General features: G+C 39.7%; 1 protein-coding gene across 1 annotated transcript in view; it reads left to right on the top strand.

The window, feature by feature from the left end:
- The window catches only part of FHIP2A (FHF complex subunit HOOK interacting protein 2A), a 34,436-nt gene extending 28,185 nt beyond the window's left edge, over window positions 1-6,251 (top strand). Inside the window, exons 15-17 of the mRNA XM_045878919.3 lie at window positions 1,643-1,783; window positions 2,143-2,246; window positions 2,348-6,251. Coding sequence (XP_045734875.1) covers window positions 1,643-1,783; window positions 2,143-2,246; window positions 2,348-2,453 — 351 coding nt within the window. The 3' untranslated portion in view covers window positions 2,454-6,251. The remainder of the gene's footprint in view (window positions 1-1,642; window positions 1,784-2,142; window positions 2,247-2,347) is intronic.
- The last annotated feature ends 7,138 nt before the right edge of the window (window positions 6,252-13,389 follow it).

The following is a 13,389-nucleotide window of genomic DNA, read 5'->3' on the forward strand; positions in this document are numbered from 1 at the left end:
TGAAGTGAGTCCTGGAGGCTATATTCTGTTGCACATATTATCAAGTTGGAAAATACGCTCTTCAAATTATCCTTCCGTAGGAATAGTATCTCCTTTCATTTGTCTTGCTTGAGGCTTGATTGTGAATAAGAGTGACTTAGGGATCGTTGTTCTTTGTTCAGAAAATCCATGTTCACGAATCTCATGGTAAAAAAAACCCCAAAAAACAAACCAACCCGCTACACTTGGACTTCTAACACAGGACTTGTGGTTTCTCCATGTAATAGCACTTTTGCTATCTTTTGGCACATGCCCTAGCATTTGTTGTCTTCCAAATGCCAATGTTCACTTCTTAATTGGTGTTCATTGTATCAAGGGCTTATTTTTATTTTTTTAAAGATTTTCTTCATTTATTTGAGATAGAGCAAGAGAGAGAGCATGAGCCGGGCAGAGGGGCAGAGGGAGAGGGAGAAGCCGACTCCCCGCTGAGCAGGGAGCCCGACTCGGGGCTCCATCCCAGGACCCCGGGATCATGACCTGAGTCGAAGGCAGACCCTCAACCAACTGAGCTGCCCAGGCCCCCCATATATCAAGGGTTTAGCAGCTGCTCAGTGAATGGAGTGAAGCAGGCAGAGTCTGTGGTTAACATTCACTCGTCCAGAATCCCTTTTCTCTTCCCCAGCCTCAGCGCGGGTTCCTACCTTGCTCCCAGCCCTCCCACGGAAGTCAGTTTTGTCGCAGCCACTCGGTTTCCTTTGGCTGCTTAGAAGAAAGCTGGAAGGAATGAGATTTCTGTTGAAAGTTCTAGGCACGATGACAGCAACTGTTTTTGTACAGTGTGCCTTTTGCTTTGATTTTGATATAGTCTGTAAAGCATCTCCAAGCTGTTTTCTATGTGGAGTAAACAGATTAAAAATAAAAAAACTAGAATTCAAGTAAAATGTGATACAGCGTACAAAAAAATGTATGAGGAATTGTACCCAGATGTATAAGTGTTTTGGGAGAATTAATGCTCTTGTGTAAATGAAATGATCCTTGTCTGTAATCACCATTTTGAACCTTTTCATTCACTGTGAGGCATGTGGTGGTCATTTCTATCCCCAGGTACTCTCCTTCTGCCGAGAAGGTTCTGTGGTGTATCTGACTTTATTTTATTGTATACATGCTCTTGATAAATTGGCAGTAGTTGAATAATCTAAAAGATGAAAAATATCATTTCTAAAATTAGACTACCATATTTTGAAAGATCTTAATAGTTCCCTTTCTGTCTTTGGTCTTCTATTCAGTGTGTCCTATGTTGCTGTTATTAATGTTACATATGACACTTCAGTGATTTTTGATGACCTCTTGAACACTCATTAATTAGAACAACCTGCGTAAAACAGAAGCATTATGACTATGTTATATATTAGTATTTTTCACATATCTATATGCATGCTTTTTTTTCCTCCTAAGTTTTAGCACTGTGATATATGTACTTTGACTAAGACGGTGAGAGCCAACTTAGTTATCAATGTTTTCGTTGTAGAAGAGCGTGTGGAGGGAGGAATAAGATGGAATATTTTCCTTTCCTGAAAAGACACATTGAAATGGTAAATGAAGTGCTCAGGTATATACATGATAAATAATGTCAAATGTCTTTTTGTTTTTTACCTCTTCATAGCCATATGATGTAAATTTACAAGTCACCTCCGTGTTATCTAGACTTTCCCTCTTCCCTCATCCACATATACACGAGTACCTTTTGGATCCTTATGTGAACCTTGCTTCTGGCTGTAGATCCCTCTTCTCTGTCATCGTCAGGGTGAGTTCTTAGTTCTGTTTATGTTCTCTAGGATTGATGAAACCTGTGATACACATGTCCATTAACATTCCTTACCATTGTATGTGCTTAGTGTCATATAATGGGAAATACTACTTGTATACTGTCAAGAAGTCATTATTTTACTCTAGCATGTGGAGAAAAAAAGAAAAATCCATTCTTTTAAATGGTAACGTTTATATTTTAAGGAACAGGTGTGAGTCCTCTGCCAAAGATCGTTATGTGAATAGTGAAGGGTGACATTCTTCATTTAGTAATAGGAAGTTGAGTGTCTTTTTTTAATCCTGGAAATCCCTGTGTAATTGGTTTCAGGAACGCAGTGCCTTTTGTCTCTGATGCAGGTTGTCGGAGACCTGATGGTCCGAATCCAGCGTATTCCAGACTTTACTCCCAAGCTTCTGTTAGTCAGAAAGCGATTGCTTGGCTTGGAACCTGAAGGCCCTATGTAAGCCAGTGTTTTACATGTTTTTGATCTAAACAAGTCACCAAAACTTGATGAAATGGTAGTATCTTGAATTGACTGACTGCTTGCTTTCCTTTTACCAGCATTGACCACATCACTTTGCTAGAGGGTGTGATCGTGTTGGAAGAGTTCTGTAAGGAACTGGCGGCAATCGCGTTTGTGAAATACCACACTTCCTCCACACCGTGATAGCGTCCTGCAAGGAACTAAGGGAGCCGAACTGTAGTGTACATTTCATCAAAAAAGACTCTGCTTCACCCAGCCGAGAGGATAAAAAGCCTTTTTAAATGAAGTACTGCTGTAAACTGGACAGGACCATTAAGAACCCATTGAGCGGACATTCTCAGTAAAATGTTGTATGATGTTGTTTTCATTGGCTTTACCGTAATGGTTCTGTATGTAAGATTGCACGTCCTTGAATCCAGGATACAATCAAAGGAACTTCAGGAAAGAAGCATTTCTAATGCCTGTGTGAAAAGCTGCAAAATTTCTGATGTCATGACTTTGATGATATTTCTGTTATTTTAATATCCTTTTAGGTAGCAAGGCATTTTGACATTCTCTGGGACTCAAATGCTTATATTCTTTTGGATTAATAAGTAGCAAAGAAAAAAACGAACTAATTTTATAACTTTTTAAGGTCAATTCTTATCAAACAAAATATGGTAAAAAACTGTAAATGAGAAAAAATACAATTCAGAAACCATCAAATGAGTTAATAGGAGATAAAAATGTGTAGAGCACCATTAACTTTCTTCAGCTTTTCTAAGAATAACAATTTAATATGATAAAGAAGTTCTTGATTAATATAATATATATTTTTTAAAAAAACGTTCTTTTACTCTTGGTGCACATAGCCATGTTAGTGATTGATTTTCACGTATGGGTCCCAGTATATTTAAACTGTCATTTTTGCAACAATGTTGAATTTGTGCTCACCATTGGTAATGTTTGCTGAAATAGTATTTTTTTAAGCTAATGAACATATATTGGGTTGAGAACCTTTTTTTTTCTTCTGTCCCTCTCTGAAGGTTGCTTTATAAAAATTGCTTTATAATTTGATGTCTTACTGAAATGCATGGTAGTGTCTAGGCGGGAACGGATAACCCTTCGGCAGCAATCAAAATGCCAGTGGGCCTCCTCAGTGTTTACAGTTGTTTGTTTTTTTTCCATTTTGTTCAGTCTTTTGTTTTAAATGATTCTAAGGAGATTTAAAAAGAAAACCAGTCTGTCCTGTTTACGTGTTAAGGAATTTGGGTAAATTGGGTCTATATGAAGGACTGTGTGTGGTAGTTGAGCAGAGCTGCGCTGTGCACGGCGTGCTTGTCCTAGATTTACAGAATGCTGTTTGCTGATCCACTTTCTACTCCTCCTTTAAGTGATGCTTGTCACTCAAATGTTGCTTTTAAGCTTTCTTCTTCCTCTCCTCCTCCTCTTCCCGTTGAAGTGTTAAGCAGCAGCGCTTTGTGCTTTACCTCTCCATTTACTGAAATTTGCCGGGAGCGGACTATCAAAATTTCCAGCTTGGAAGGAGGTGTCGCTGCTCCTTGTAAGAAGTTGTTTTATGTAGCATGTTTGCGTTATGTACATCATGTGGCACGTGCATAGAAGCGCGTTTTACACCTTCTGCTAATTTTGTTGTATTTTTCTGATTTATAGTTAGTTTTGGCTATTTATTAAGAGCAAAATAGCAAAAGATTATGAATATTCTTGGCTCTAGAATGCTTATCAATGTTAAGACTACGTTTCTAATTTAATGCAAATCTTTGTTAGCTCAGTCTAAGCACATTTATTAAGCGGAACAAGGAAAAAAACAAAAGTGGGAGATGGTTACTTTGTGCGTGATTTTCTTCAAATGATTTTTAATGATGGGAAAGCATTGTTCAGTGCTCTGTATTTATTGACCAGCCCAGGCAAGAAACACTGCAACATTTCCATTTTTAGACACGGCTGTAGTCTACTTTGATGTAGGTTTATTTAAAATAAGGCATTAAGAGATAGTAGATACTTCTTAATGTTTTCGTAGTGCCCAATGGGTGTATTAGCAATTACCTCTCAAGCCAAATACTATTTTATCCTTGATTTCGCAGTGGGACCTTATAGCTAATACATGACACCAAGCTCAGAAAAGCTTTAACTTTTATATTTGTGTGTGTGTATGCTGCTGGTTAATTTTCCTAAGTTATTGTAATGATTTTGAGCTGTAGTCAGTTAAAGCTTAAGGTCTGAGTTGTTTCTCTTCTAAGCTTCTCTTTCTTTCTTCTCTCTGTTTAGTTCAGACAGACCTAGAGCCAGCACAAGTTCTCAGAGTGAGTTGGATTTGTCAGTGAAACAGTGTGCTACTAGTCTGTTCCGTACTGTCTTGTGAAAGCTGAATATTTCTGTTACTCAGTACTTGCAAAACAGTGACTCAAATGCACTGTGTTGGGTGGAAAGTAGCACCTTAACAACCGATTGCCATAGCAAGTTCCAAGCTGAATGTTAGCCCTGCTTCACATCAGTATAAATAGGTATGCACATTTTTTTTAACTTTCTAACAGTATAGTCTTTGACTTTATTTTTAGTAATGAGCCACATCCTTCACTTGCTAGAACTCAGATTTGTCCTCATCCAATTATCATTGTAGTACTCACATTCTAACTATGTAATGTTCTCATAATGTATCTATCTGTGCAATATGGAAGCTATGAGAGGATTCATAGCCCTTTGGTTTAATTGTACATTATTATGTGTGTGTACATGTGTATATATGTGTGTGTGTCTGTGTGTGTGTGTATGTATATACACACACACACACACACAAAAGGACCAAAATCCTTAGCTTGCTTACACTGTTGCTAGTGTAAAGATTGTTACACTTAATTTTACGGGGCACAAATTATGGAATTACTTCATAAGTCATGGTGACATATTTCCATAAATTATCACATGAATATACAATTCCCATTTAATTATGAAGTTCACAGGTATTGACAGAAGTTGCAGTCAAGTGCTAAAACCACAAATTATATGGCAGTTATATTTTGGGTTGTATAATTAATCAAAATATGCATGTCATTGTGACACTTGATATGTTAAAACATGATAGATAATCATATTTCTGGGCCCTGTAAAATAGTGTTACTATAATACTCTGGCCTCCTGCCTTGTTTATATTAAACAAAGGATATTTGGTAAATTTTTCTATTGAACATTGTGTAGGTTACTGACAGTATTACCAAGGCCGGAATTCTTGGGCCATCTGTGAAGAACTCTTCAGATGGTGATTGTGTACCTACCGTCTCTTCAAAAGGAGGTTGTGATTAAGTTCAACTTTTTGTGCTAATGATGCATGCAGGACTAAGAGGGATAATCTAAAAATAAATAATGTAATTTAAGCAAAGTGTCTTATATTTTTGTAGAATTCTAATTGAAAACATTTTATTCACCGATAAGCCTAAAACAGTAATTCATCGTGCACAGCAGGGTATGGTACAAATTGGGGCGTCTGGCTGGCTCCGTGGGTGGAGCATGAGACTCTTGATCTAAAGGTCGTGAGTTCAAGCCCCCACATTGTGTATACAGCTCACTTAAAAAAAAAAAAAAAAAAAAGGTGTGACACAAAACAGTTCATGGGTCACTATAGCACTGATTCCAGGGAGAGAACAAGAAGGAAGAGAATCAGAATATCTGTGGCAGGGGAATGTATAGCTTGAAAAATCCCCCTGAGTGAGCCTCATTATATACCCTCCACCCCATTCCTTAATAACCACATCCTTAAAGGAAGGAGTGTTTATACAAGTCTTAGAAAAACAATTCATTATAAGCATTATTTCTTAATATATTTGTAACGCATATAAAAACTTTTCTTTAACTGACACCTAAGACAATTAGACTCTAGGCTTATTCCATTCATTTGAGTATTTGCCAAAGTGCCCTGATTGGAAACTGAAAGAAATACGTAATACATAGCATAGCCAGGGAGAGAAAAAGCGTAATTATTAATCCCACCTACCCAGGATCTTTCAGCCACTGTTTTTCAGAATAGTTTTAGAAGAACTTAAAAGAGGAGAACAGGTTGAAAGGATGTAGGGAGGTAGGTTTAGACATTGAGGAGTTGAAATTACCCTTCTTGCCTTGAGCTGCTATCAAAGAAAACTGCATTTTAGGGATGTATAATCAGATCCCGAGTCCAAAAACCTAGTTCAGGCTGCTATTCATTAAGAAATTTGCAGTATTTCATCTGGAAAACTTGTTATCTCAAGGGAGTTTAAAGAACTGACATAAAATTGTTAAAGTCAGAATTTGGGGAGAGTAACTCTCAAGTAAAAGTTACACCTCTTTCTCAAAGCAAATAAAAAACGAGCCAGCAGAAGCACTGTATGACAGTTTGATGCCAAAGGATCCATGGATGGAAGAAGTGGAATCGGTTTCAGTTGGTCTTAAGCCAGTTAGGAAAGTTGTTGCTCATGGGCCCAGCTCTTAGGAGACTGGCTTTTAATTTTACTTGATCTTTACCTGACTGCCTATCAGGGAGATCCACCAAAGCCTGTTTCATGTACACTCACTGCTCTCGGTTTGTTGTGTGCATCAGAGGTTTTTCTGTGTTATAATAGCATCTCTAAACGTCAAAAATACGCTGTCGAAAACAAAACAGTAATTTGGTTATTCAACAAATAACTTATTGAGAACTTGGGTCATGAGCCAGGTTTTAAGGTGCTAGAAACACAAGCAATTTCTGTCCTCAAGAAGTCACAGTCACAGGTGAAGGAATTCTGGTGAATTCCAGCCCCCATTGGTGAATGCTGTGCCCAAGTGTTGTGAGAGCACAGGGGGAAAGAAGTAGTGTTAACCCTTGAAGAACGCCAGGGTGTTAGGGATGTTTATCCCCCCCCCCACCATCATGAAGTAAAATCTGCATATAATGTCACACAAATTGTCAATAGATATTTTCTGTGTTATGTGTATTATATACTGTATTCAGTATATAAAGTAAGCTAGAGAAAAGGAAATGTTACTAAGAAAATCATAAGGAAGAGAAAGTATATTTTCAATACCGTACTACAGCCAAAAAATTCGTAAGTGGATGTGTGCTGTTTAAGCCCGTGTTGTTCAAGGGTTTACTAGTGTTGGAGATCACCTAAACAGAACTAAAACTCAAGTCTTGACTGAATTATGTTCTTACTCGGAACTAGAGATATGCTGGATATTGCGGGAAGTCATAACCATGAAGTCAAGTCAGCGAGAAATGGAACACGGTTCTCTGTCCTGTTACGTTTATCACAGTTAACTGTTTGACCTTCTTCATTCTGAGATTGGTATAAAGCACCAGCCCAAACAATTGTGCTTTGGGGCCCATATTTTCTCAGTTGGTGAATAGTAGTAAACTGTTCTGATTTAAATGATCTCTTTCTAGAACTATTACATAGAGAGAAGGCAAAAAGTCAACTGAAATCTTAAAACCAAAAGATTTAAGTAGGCTTAAAAAATGACCTGAACATTAGGCATAAAATTTGGTTTAGTAAAATATTTGTAGAACCAAATGTTTCTCCTTGCTTTAACTCAATGCTTCCTTGACCAGCATTCTTTATTGGGGCACAAGATGGCTGCATATCCGGTTGAGAACCAGCTGGGGTTGACAGAGACGGGAGAGGTGAGTTCAGAAGCCACAGGCTGGAGACGGGAGATGGATGAAATGTCTAAACCTCCGCTGGTTCTCATTTCATAACTCCCACTCCTGAAATTTAAGGCTGAGGTCAGGCTACAAGGCAGGACAACCTAAGGGTCATACCTGCCAGGGAGCAAAATGAAGAGACCCGACATGTTTCCCTTCCTACCCTCAGTCATCTGGAGATAGCCCCAAGGAATTAGCTGGTCTCCCAAGGGTGAGTCTGAGGAATTGAAGGAAATTCAGTTTTATATTTTGATCTTACTCTTCGCTCTAATTAGACTAGTCAGTATATCAACCAATAGAAATTTTCTTTTTAGAAGGGTAGAGGAGGGGACATTTAGGTAATAATTCTCCTGACTTTTTTTTTTAAGATTTTATTTATTTGAGAGAGAGAGTGAGCAAGCATGAGTGGGGGAGGAGCAGAAGGAGAGGGACAAGTAGACTCCACGCTGAGCACAGAGCCCAACGCAGGGCTCAATCCCACAACCCTGAGATCATGACCTGAGCCGAACTCAAGAATCAGATGTCAACCTACTGAGCCACCCAGGCGCCCCAAATTCTCTTGACTCTTGATGACTAACCAAATCCTGACATGAAAGGAGGACCCAGTAGGACTGCCAGAAACTCAAGCACTACCATAGTTACTTTGCTCTCATTTGAGGAGGTGAGGGCGGGGAAAGAAAGAAGACATCCATTGACGTTTGTAGTTGTTTCCTAATGGTACTCATGTTGTTAGGTACATTCATTTGCATGGTGATCATTCTATTAACTCTTAACAAAATGTTTAATTCCAATAGTGTGCCAAGGGCTTCAGGGATAATATTCAGGCTAGAGAATCCAAACAAGCCAAGAACACATCCTGGGTCTAATAGACCTCTGTTTTTCAAAACACATTTTTTAGGTTGAGAACTATAACCAGAATTGCAAAGCTTGAAGAGCTAGATGTGGTTCAGAAAAAAAGCAGGTGACCCGCCCAGCCTGTGAGAGTAGGGAAGACAAAGCAAAGGCATCTCCAAGTCTGTTACTGCCTCAGGCCTGTAATTTATGAGTAAGGAATCATAAAATCAATTTCACGATAATGCAGACAGATGAGATGGCATACAAATTCCCTATAGTCTGGATGAAGTTATATTTCAAAGCCCTGAGGATGAGACTCATTTATGTAATAACACGAGAAATGTATTTCTCATGCCACTCACAAGGGGAACAGCATGTTGGGTTTTAATTGATTAGACTTCCCCAGAGAACCATGTACTACTGAAGATTTCTAGAGGGAAACAAATCAGCCATTCCTTAAACATTATTCTTCCATGTTTAAAACATGCTTTCTTTCTTAAATCTCTTTATCCTGTTGCTCTTATCAACAATGTAGCGAGTCCCAGAGCATCTGATGGCTCTCAAATCTTTGTTGGCTGCTTCAGTTATTAGTGTCCTGCAATCTTTATTTCCATTCTGTTTTAGAAATTATTAGACACTCAATGAGACACCACCTCACACCAGTCAGAATGGCTAAAATTAACAAGTCAGGAAACGACAGATGTTGGCGGGTATGCGGAGAAAGGGGAACCCTCCTACACTGTTGGTGGGAATGCAAGCTGGTGCAGCCACTCTGGAAAACAGTATGGAGGTTCCTCAAAAAGTTGAAAATAGAGCTACCATATGATCCAGCAATTGCACTCCTGGGTATTTACCCCAAAGATACAAAAGTAGGGATCTGAAGGGGTACGTGCACCCCGATGTTTATAGCAGCAATGTCCACAATAGCCAAACTGTGGAAAGAGCCAAGATGTCCATCGACAGATGACTGGATAAAGAAGATGTGGTATATATATACAATGGAATATTATGCAGCCATCAAAAGGAATGAGATCTTGCCATTTGCAACGACATGGATGGAACTGGAGGGTATTATGTTGAGCGAAATAAGTCAAACAGAGAAAGACATGTATCATATGATCTCATTGATATGAGGAATTCTTAATCTCAGGAAACAAACTGAGTGTTGTTGGAGTGGGGGGTGGGGTGGGAGGGATGGGGTGACTGGGTGATAGACACTGGGGAGGGTATGTGCTCTGGTAAGCGCTGTGAATTGTGCAAGACTGTTGAATCTCAGATCTGTACCTCTGAAACAAATAATGCAATATATGTTAAGAAAAAAAAAGAAGAAGAAGGTAGCGGGAGGGGAAGAATGAAGCGGGGGAAATCGGAGGGGTAGACGAACCATGAGAGACGATGGACTCTGAAAAACAAACTGAGGGTTCTAGAGGGGAGGGGGGTGGGAGGATGGGTTAGCCTGGTGGTGGGTATTGAGGAGGGCACGTTCTGCATGGAGCACTGGGTGTTATGCACAAACAATGAATCATGGAACACTACATCTAAAACTAATGATGTAATGTATGGGGATTAACATAAAAAATTTTAAAAAAATTATTAGACAATAGATCATCTTTTTCTTAAGTTGAATTGGTGGTGGGCTCCCACACAAATGGAAATTGAGGAGAAGACATGTACTTTTAAGATATAAATATTAACCCAATAGTTCATGTACCTTTGGACTCCTTGACAATAAACAGGTTCCATTTTATAAAGACTTGCATTCTCCCTAAAATGATCCAATGTGATGCAGCTACAAGTAAACTTTTCCCTGAAAATATTGTTGGTGGGCGCCTGGGTGGCTCAGTTGGTTAAGCGACTGCCTTCAGCTCAGGTCATGATCCCCGGGTCCTGGGATGGAGTCCCGCATTGGGCTCCCTGCTCTGCGGGGAGCCTGCTTCTCCCTCTCCCACTCCCCCTGCTTGTGTTCCCTTTCTCGCTGTGTCTCTCTCTGTCAAATAAATAAATAAAATCTTTAAAAAAAAAAAAAAGAAAATATTGTTGGCAAGAGCACATGACTCATTGGAAGTTGGGTTCAAAACCACATCCTAAAAATAATAAGAGCCATAAATGCAAATGTGCATAGCAATTTCTGAGTGTTTTTCTTTGGAATTTGACCTTGAAATAAAAATAATTTTGCATGATTCTTAATGGTTGGAGTGTTTTCATGCATAGCGTATAATACAATTGATAGTCATTGAGTTGGGTATTTCAAAGAAAAAGCTGATATATATCTTGCCAAGTAGTGTTGCTCATTTATTATCATTTTTATTTCAATAGAAAGAAAAAGACGAGGGAAGTGTAATTAATTTGACATAGATAATTCTGGGCTGAGCATTTCATTATCAACACCATTCTGAGGCCATTATGAAAAGTTCTTTGTCCTCATACAGTATGCCACTGCTATACTTTATGATACGAGCACATTGTATTTTGGTCTTTCCTCCAGTAAATTATGTGATCACGCATTCAGCTAATGCCGTTAACTCCTTAGAACAGAGATCCTCACCAGTGGCCTATTTTGGTTAAGAAAGATGTTGGACAGATGTAAATGCTGAGTTTTTCTACTGGTGTCTGGATTATATTTGGAAAGACCTTGCACGTTTCTCAGACTCTGCATTATATGTATATATTTTTTTATCGGCAAACACTTCAGAAATCCCCACATCACCACGGAAGCTGATCCCTGCCTCTTACCATGATTAAAAAAGGAGAAAGTATTTCGCAGGGGTAGGTAAGCTGCCCTCATTACTTCTATTCATCAGACCACTGACGGCAAGAGGCTACTCCATCTAGACAAAGGCAGAGCTCTGCTTTCCTGATAGAACTTTCCAGAATGATCCTGCTTGGCGTGGAAAAAACTTTCTAGCTAGATACATAAAACACTATAATCAAGTGCTATGTTTGTAAATGTTGAGGTCTGAGGTCCAAAAGAGATTGTCCCCGGACTATAGTAACATCATCCATGGAGCTCAACCAGTGTTTACTAAAATCCTGCCTGGCTATGACAAGGAATTTCAAGAAAGTGCCTGTCTTTGAGAGGTTTGCTTTTCAAAGTAGAGGTTGATAAGGCAAGTTCTGTGCAGGTTATCAAGCTGTTGTCCCTCAGTTCCAAATCTACTCTTCTAATCCTTTTTATGATGCTGTGCTAGGATCCCACAAACTAGATTTCTCCTTTACCAGCCGGCTTTCTACTCGGTTTTGTCGATAAGGGTTTCTACAGGGAGAAGGGGAAACAGGAGGAGCGGGGGAAGAACTTTGAGTTTGCTTGCTGTTCCTGACCTGTCACCTCAGCACTGGGTTCAGCCTCTGTATTCTTTAAGCTCCCCTGGAGACAGCACGGCAGCGCTTCCCTCAGAGGCCCGATTCTCAGCTTTCTTTCCAGAGCCTTCCTCCACACTACCAGGTGTGTAACCCCTGCCTCTTCCCTTTGCTGTCTCAGCCCCGGGTTCCTGTTTCCTGGGTTAGTATTAATGGGTGAACTCAGTGAATGACCCTTTTTCCTCATTCAGCCCTCCTAACCTTACCACCACTAATTCCCATATTAAATTCCCTCTACTGAAATGCCTATGACATAGTTTCTATCTTCCTGACAGGACCCATCTCAGTATCTTCCATTATCAACCCCAGCCTAGGGATGATAGTCTGCACAGAGCTTTTCAAGGATCCTGATGCTTCCCTCATTAATAATCTTTCTTAATAGTTTAATGAAGACCTTGCCACCTGGACCCCATCAGGAGCTATGGTTGGGTATTCGTGCCCCACATAAATCCACATCCCTATCTCCCCTAAGTCTTTGGATTAGTTTTCTACATGACACCAGGAAACTGGCATCTCAACTCGTTGAATGTAGGCCACTAATGAGAATACATTTCATTGAATCAACTGAGAAAACCCTTCGGGCCACTTGTGGCTGGGTGAACTAACACACTCAATCCAAATTCAGGTAAGTACATCCAAGTCCATACATTTGACCTGACTGAAAGTTCTATTTTATCTTTGTTTGACTCTGTTCCCAGTAAAGCCATGCCCCACCTCTTTCCATACTGTCCTCTTTGGAAGCAAGTGCATAGCCCACACTTTTTTTTTTAAGTACTCTACACCCGACTCTACAACCCTGAGATCAAGAGTCACATGCTCCTCTGACTGAGCCAGCCAGGTGCCCTTATAACCCACACTTAAGAAATGGGGAGGTAGGGCGCCTGGGTGGCTCAGTTGGTTAAGCAACTGCCTTCGGCTCAGGTCATGATCCTGGAGTCCCGGGATCGAGTCCCGCATCGGGCTCCCTGCTCAGCAGGGAGTCTGCTTCTCCCTCTGACCCTCAACCCTCTCATGCTCTCTCTCTCATTCTTTCTAATAAATAAATAAATCTTTAAAAAAAAATGGGGAGGTATATTCTATCTTCTTGAGGCTAGAGAGGCTACATAAATTATTTGGAATTCTCTAAGGAAAATTTGCATCCCCCCTCCCATTTATTTGTTCAATCATTTGTTCAATTTATTTAGAAAAGACTTTATTTATTTATTTTTGAGAGAGAGTGCCTGCATGCACACAAGTGTGGGGGAGGGGCAGAGGGGGGAGGCAGAGAATCCCAAGCAGACG

Source organism: Mirounga angustirostris, unplaced genomic scaffold (assembly GCF_029215605.1).
Source record: "Mirounga angustirostris isolate CCGP_5_RB_7025 unplaced genomic scaffold, mMirAng1.0.hap1 SCAF_6, whole genome shotgun sequence".
Taxonomy (NCBI): Eukaryota; Metazoa; Chordata; class Mammalia; order Carnivora; family Phocidae; genus Mirounga; species Mirounga angustirostris.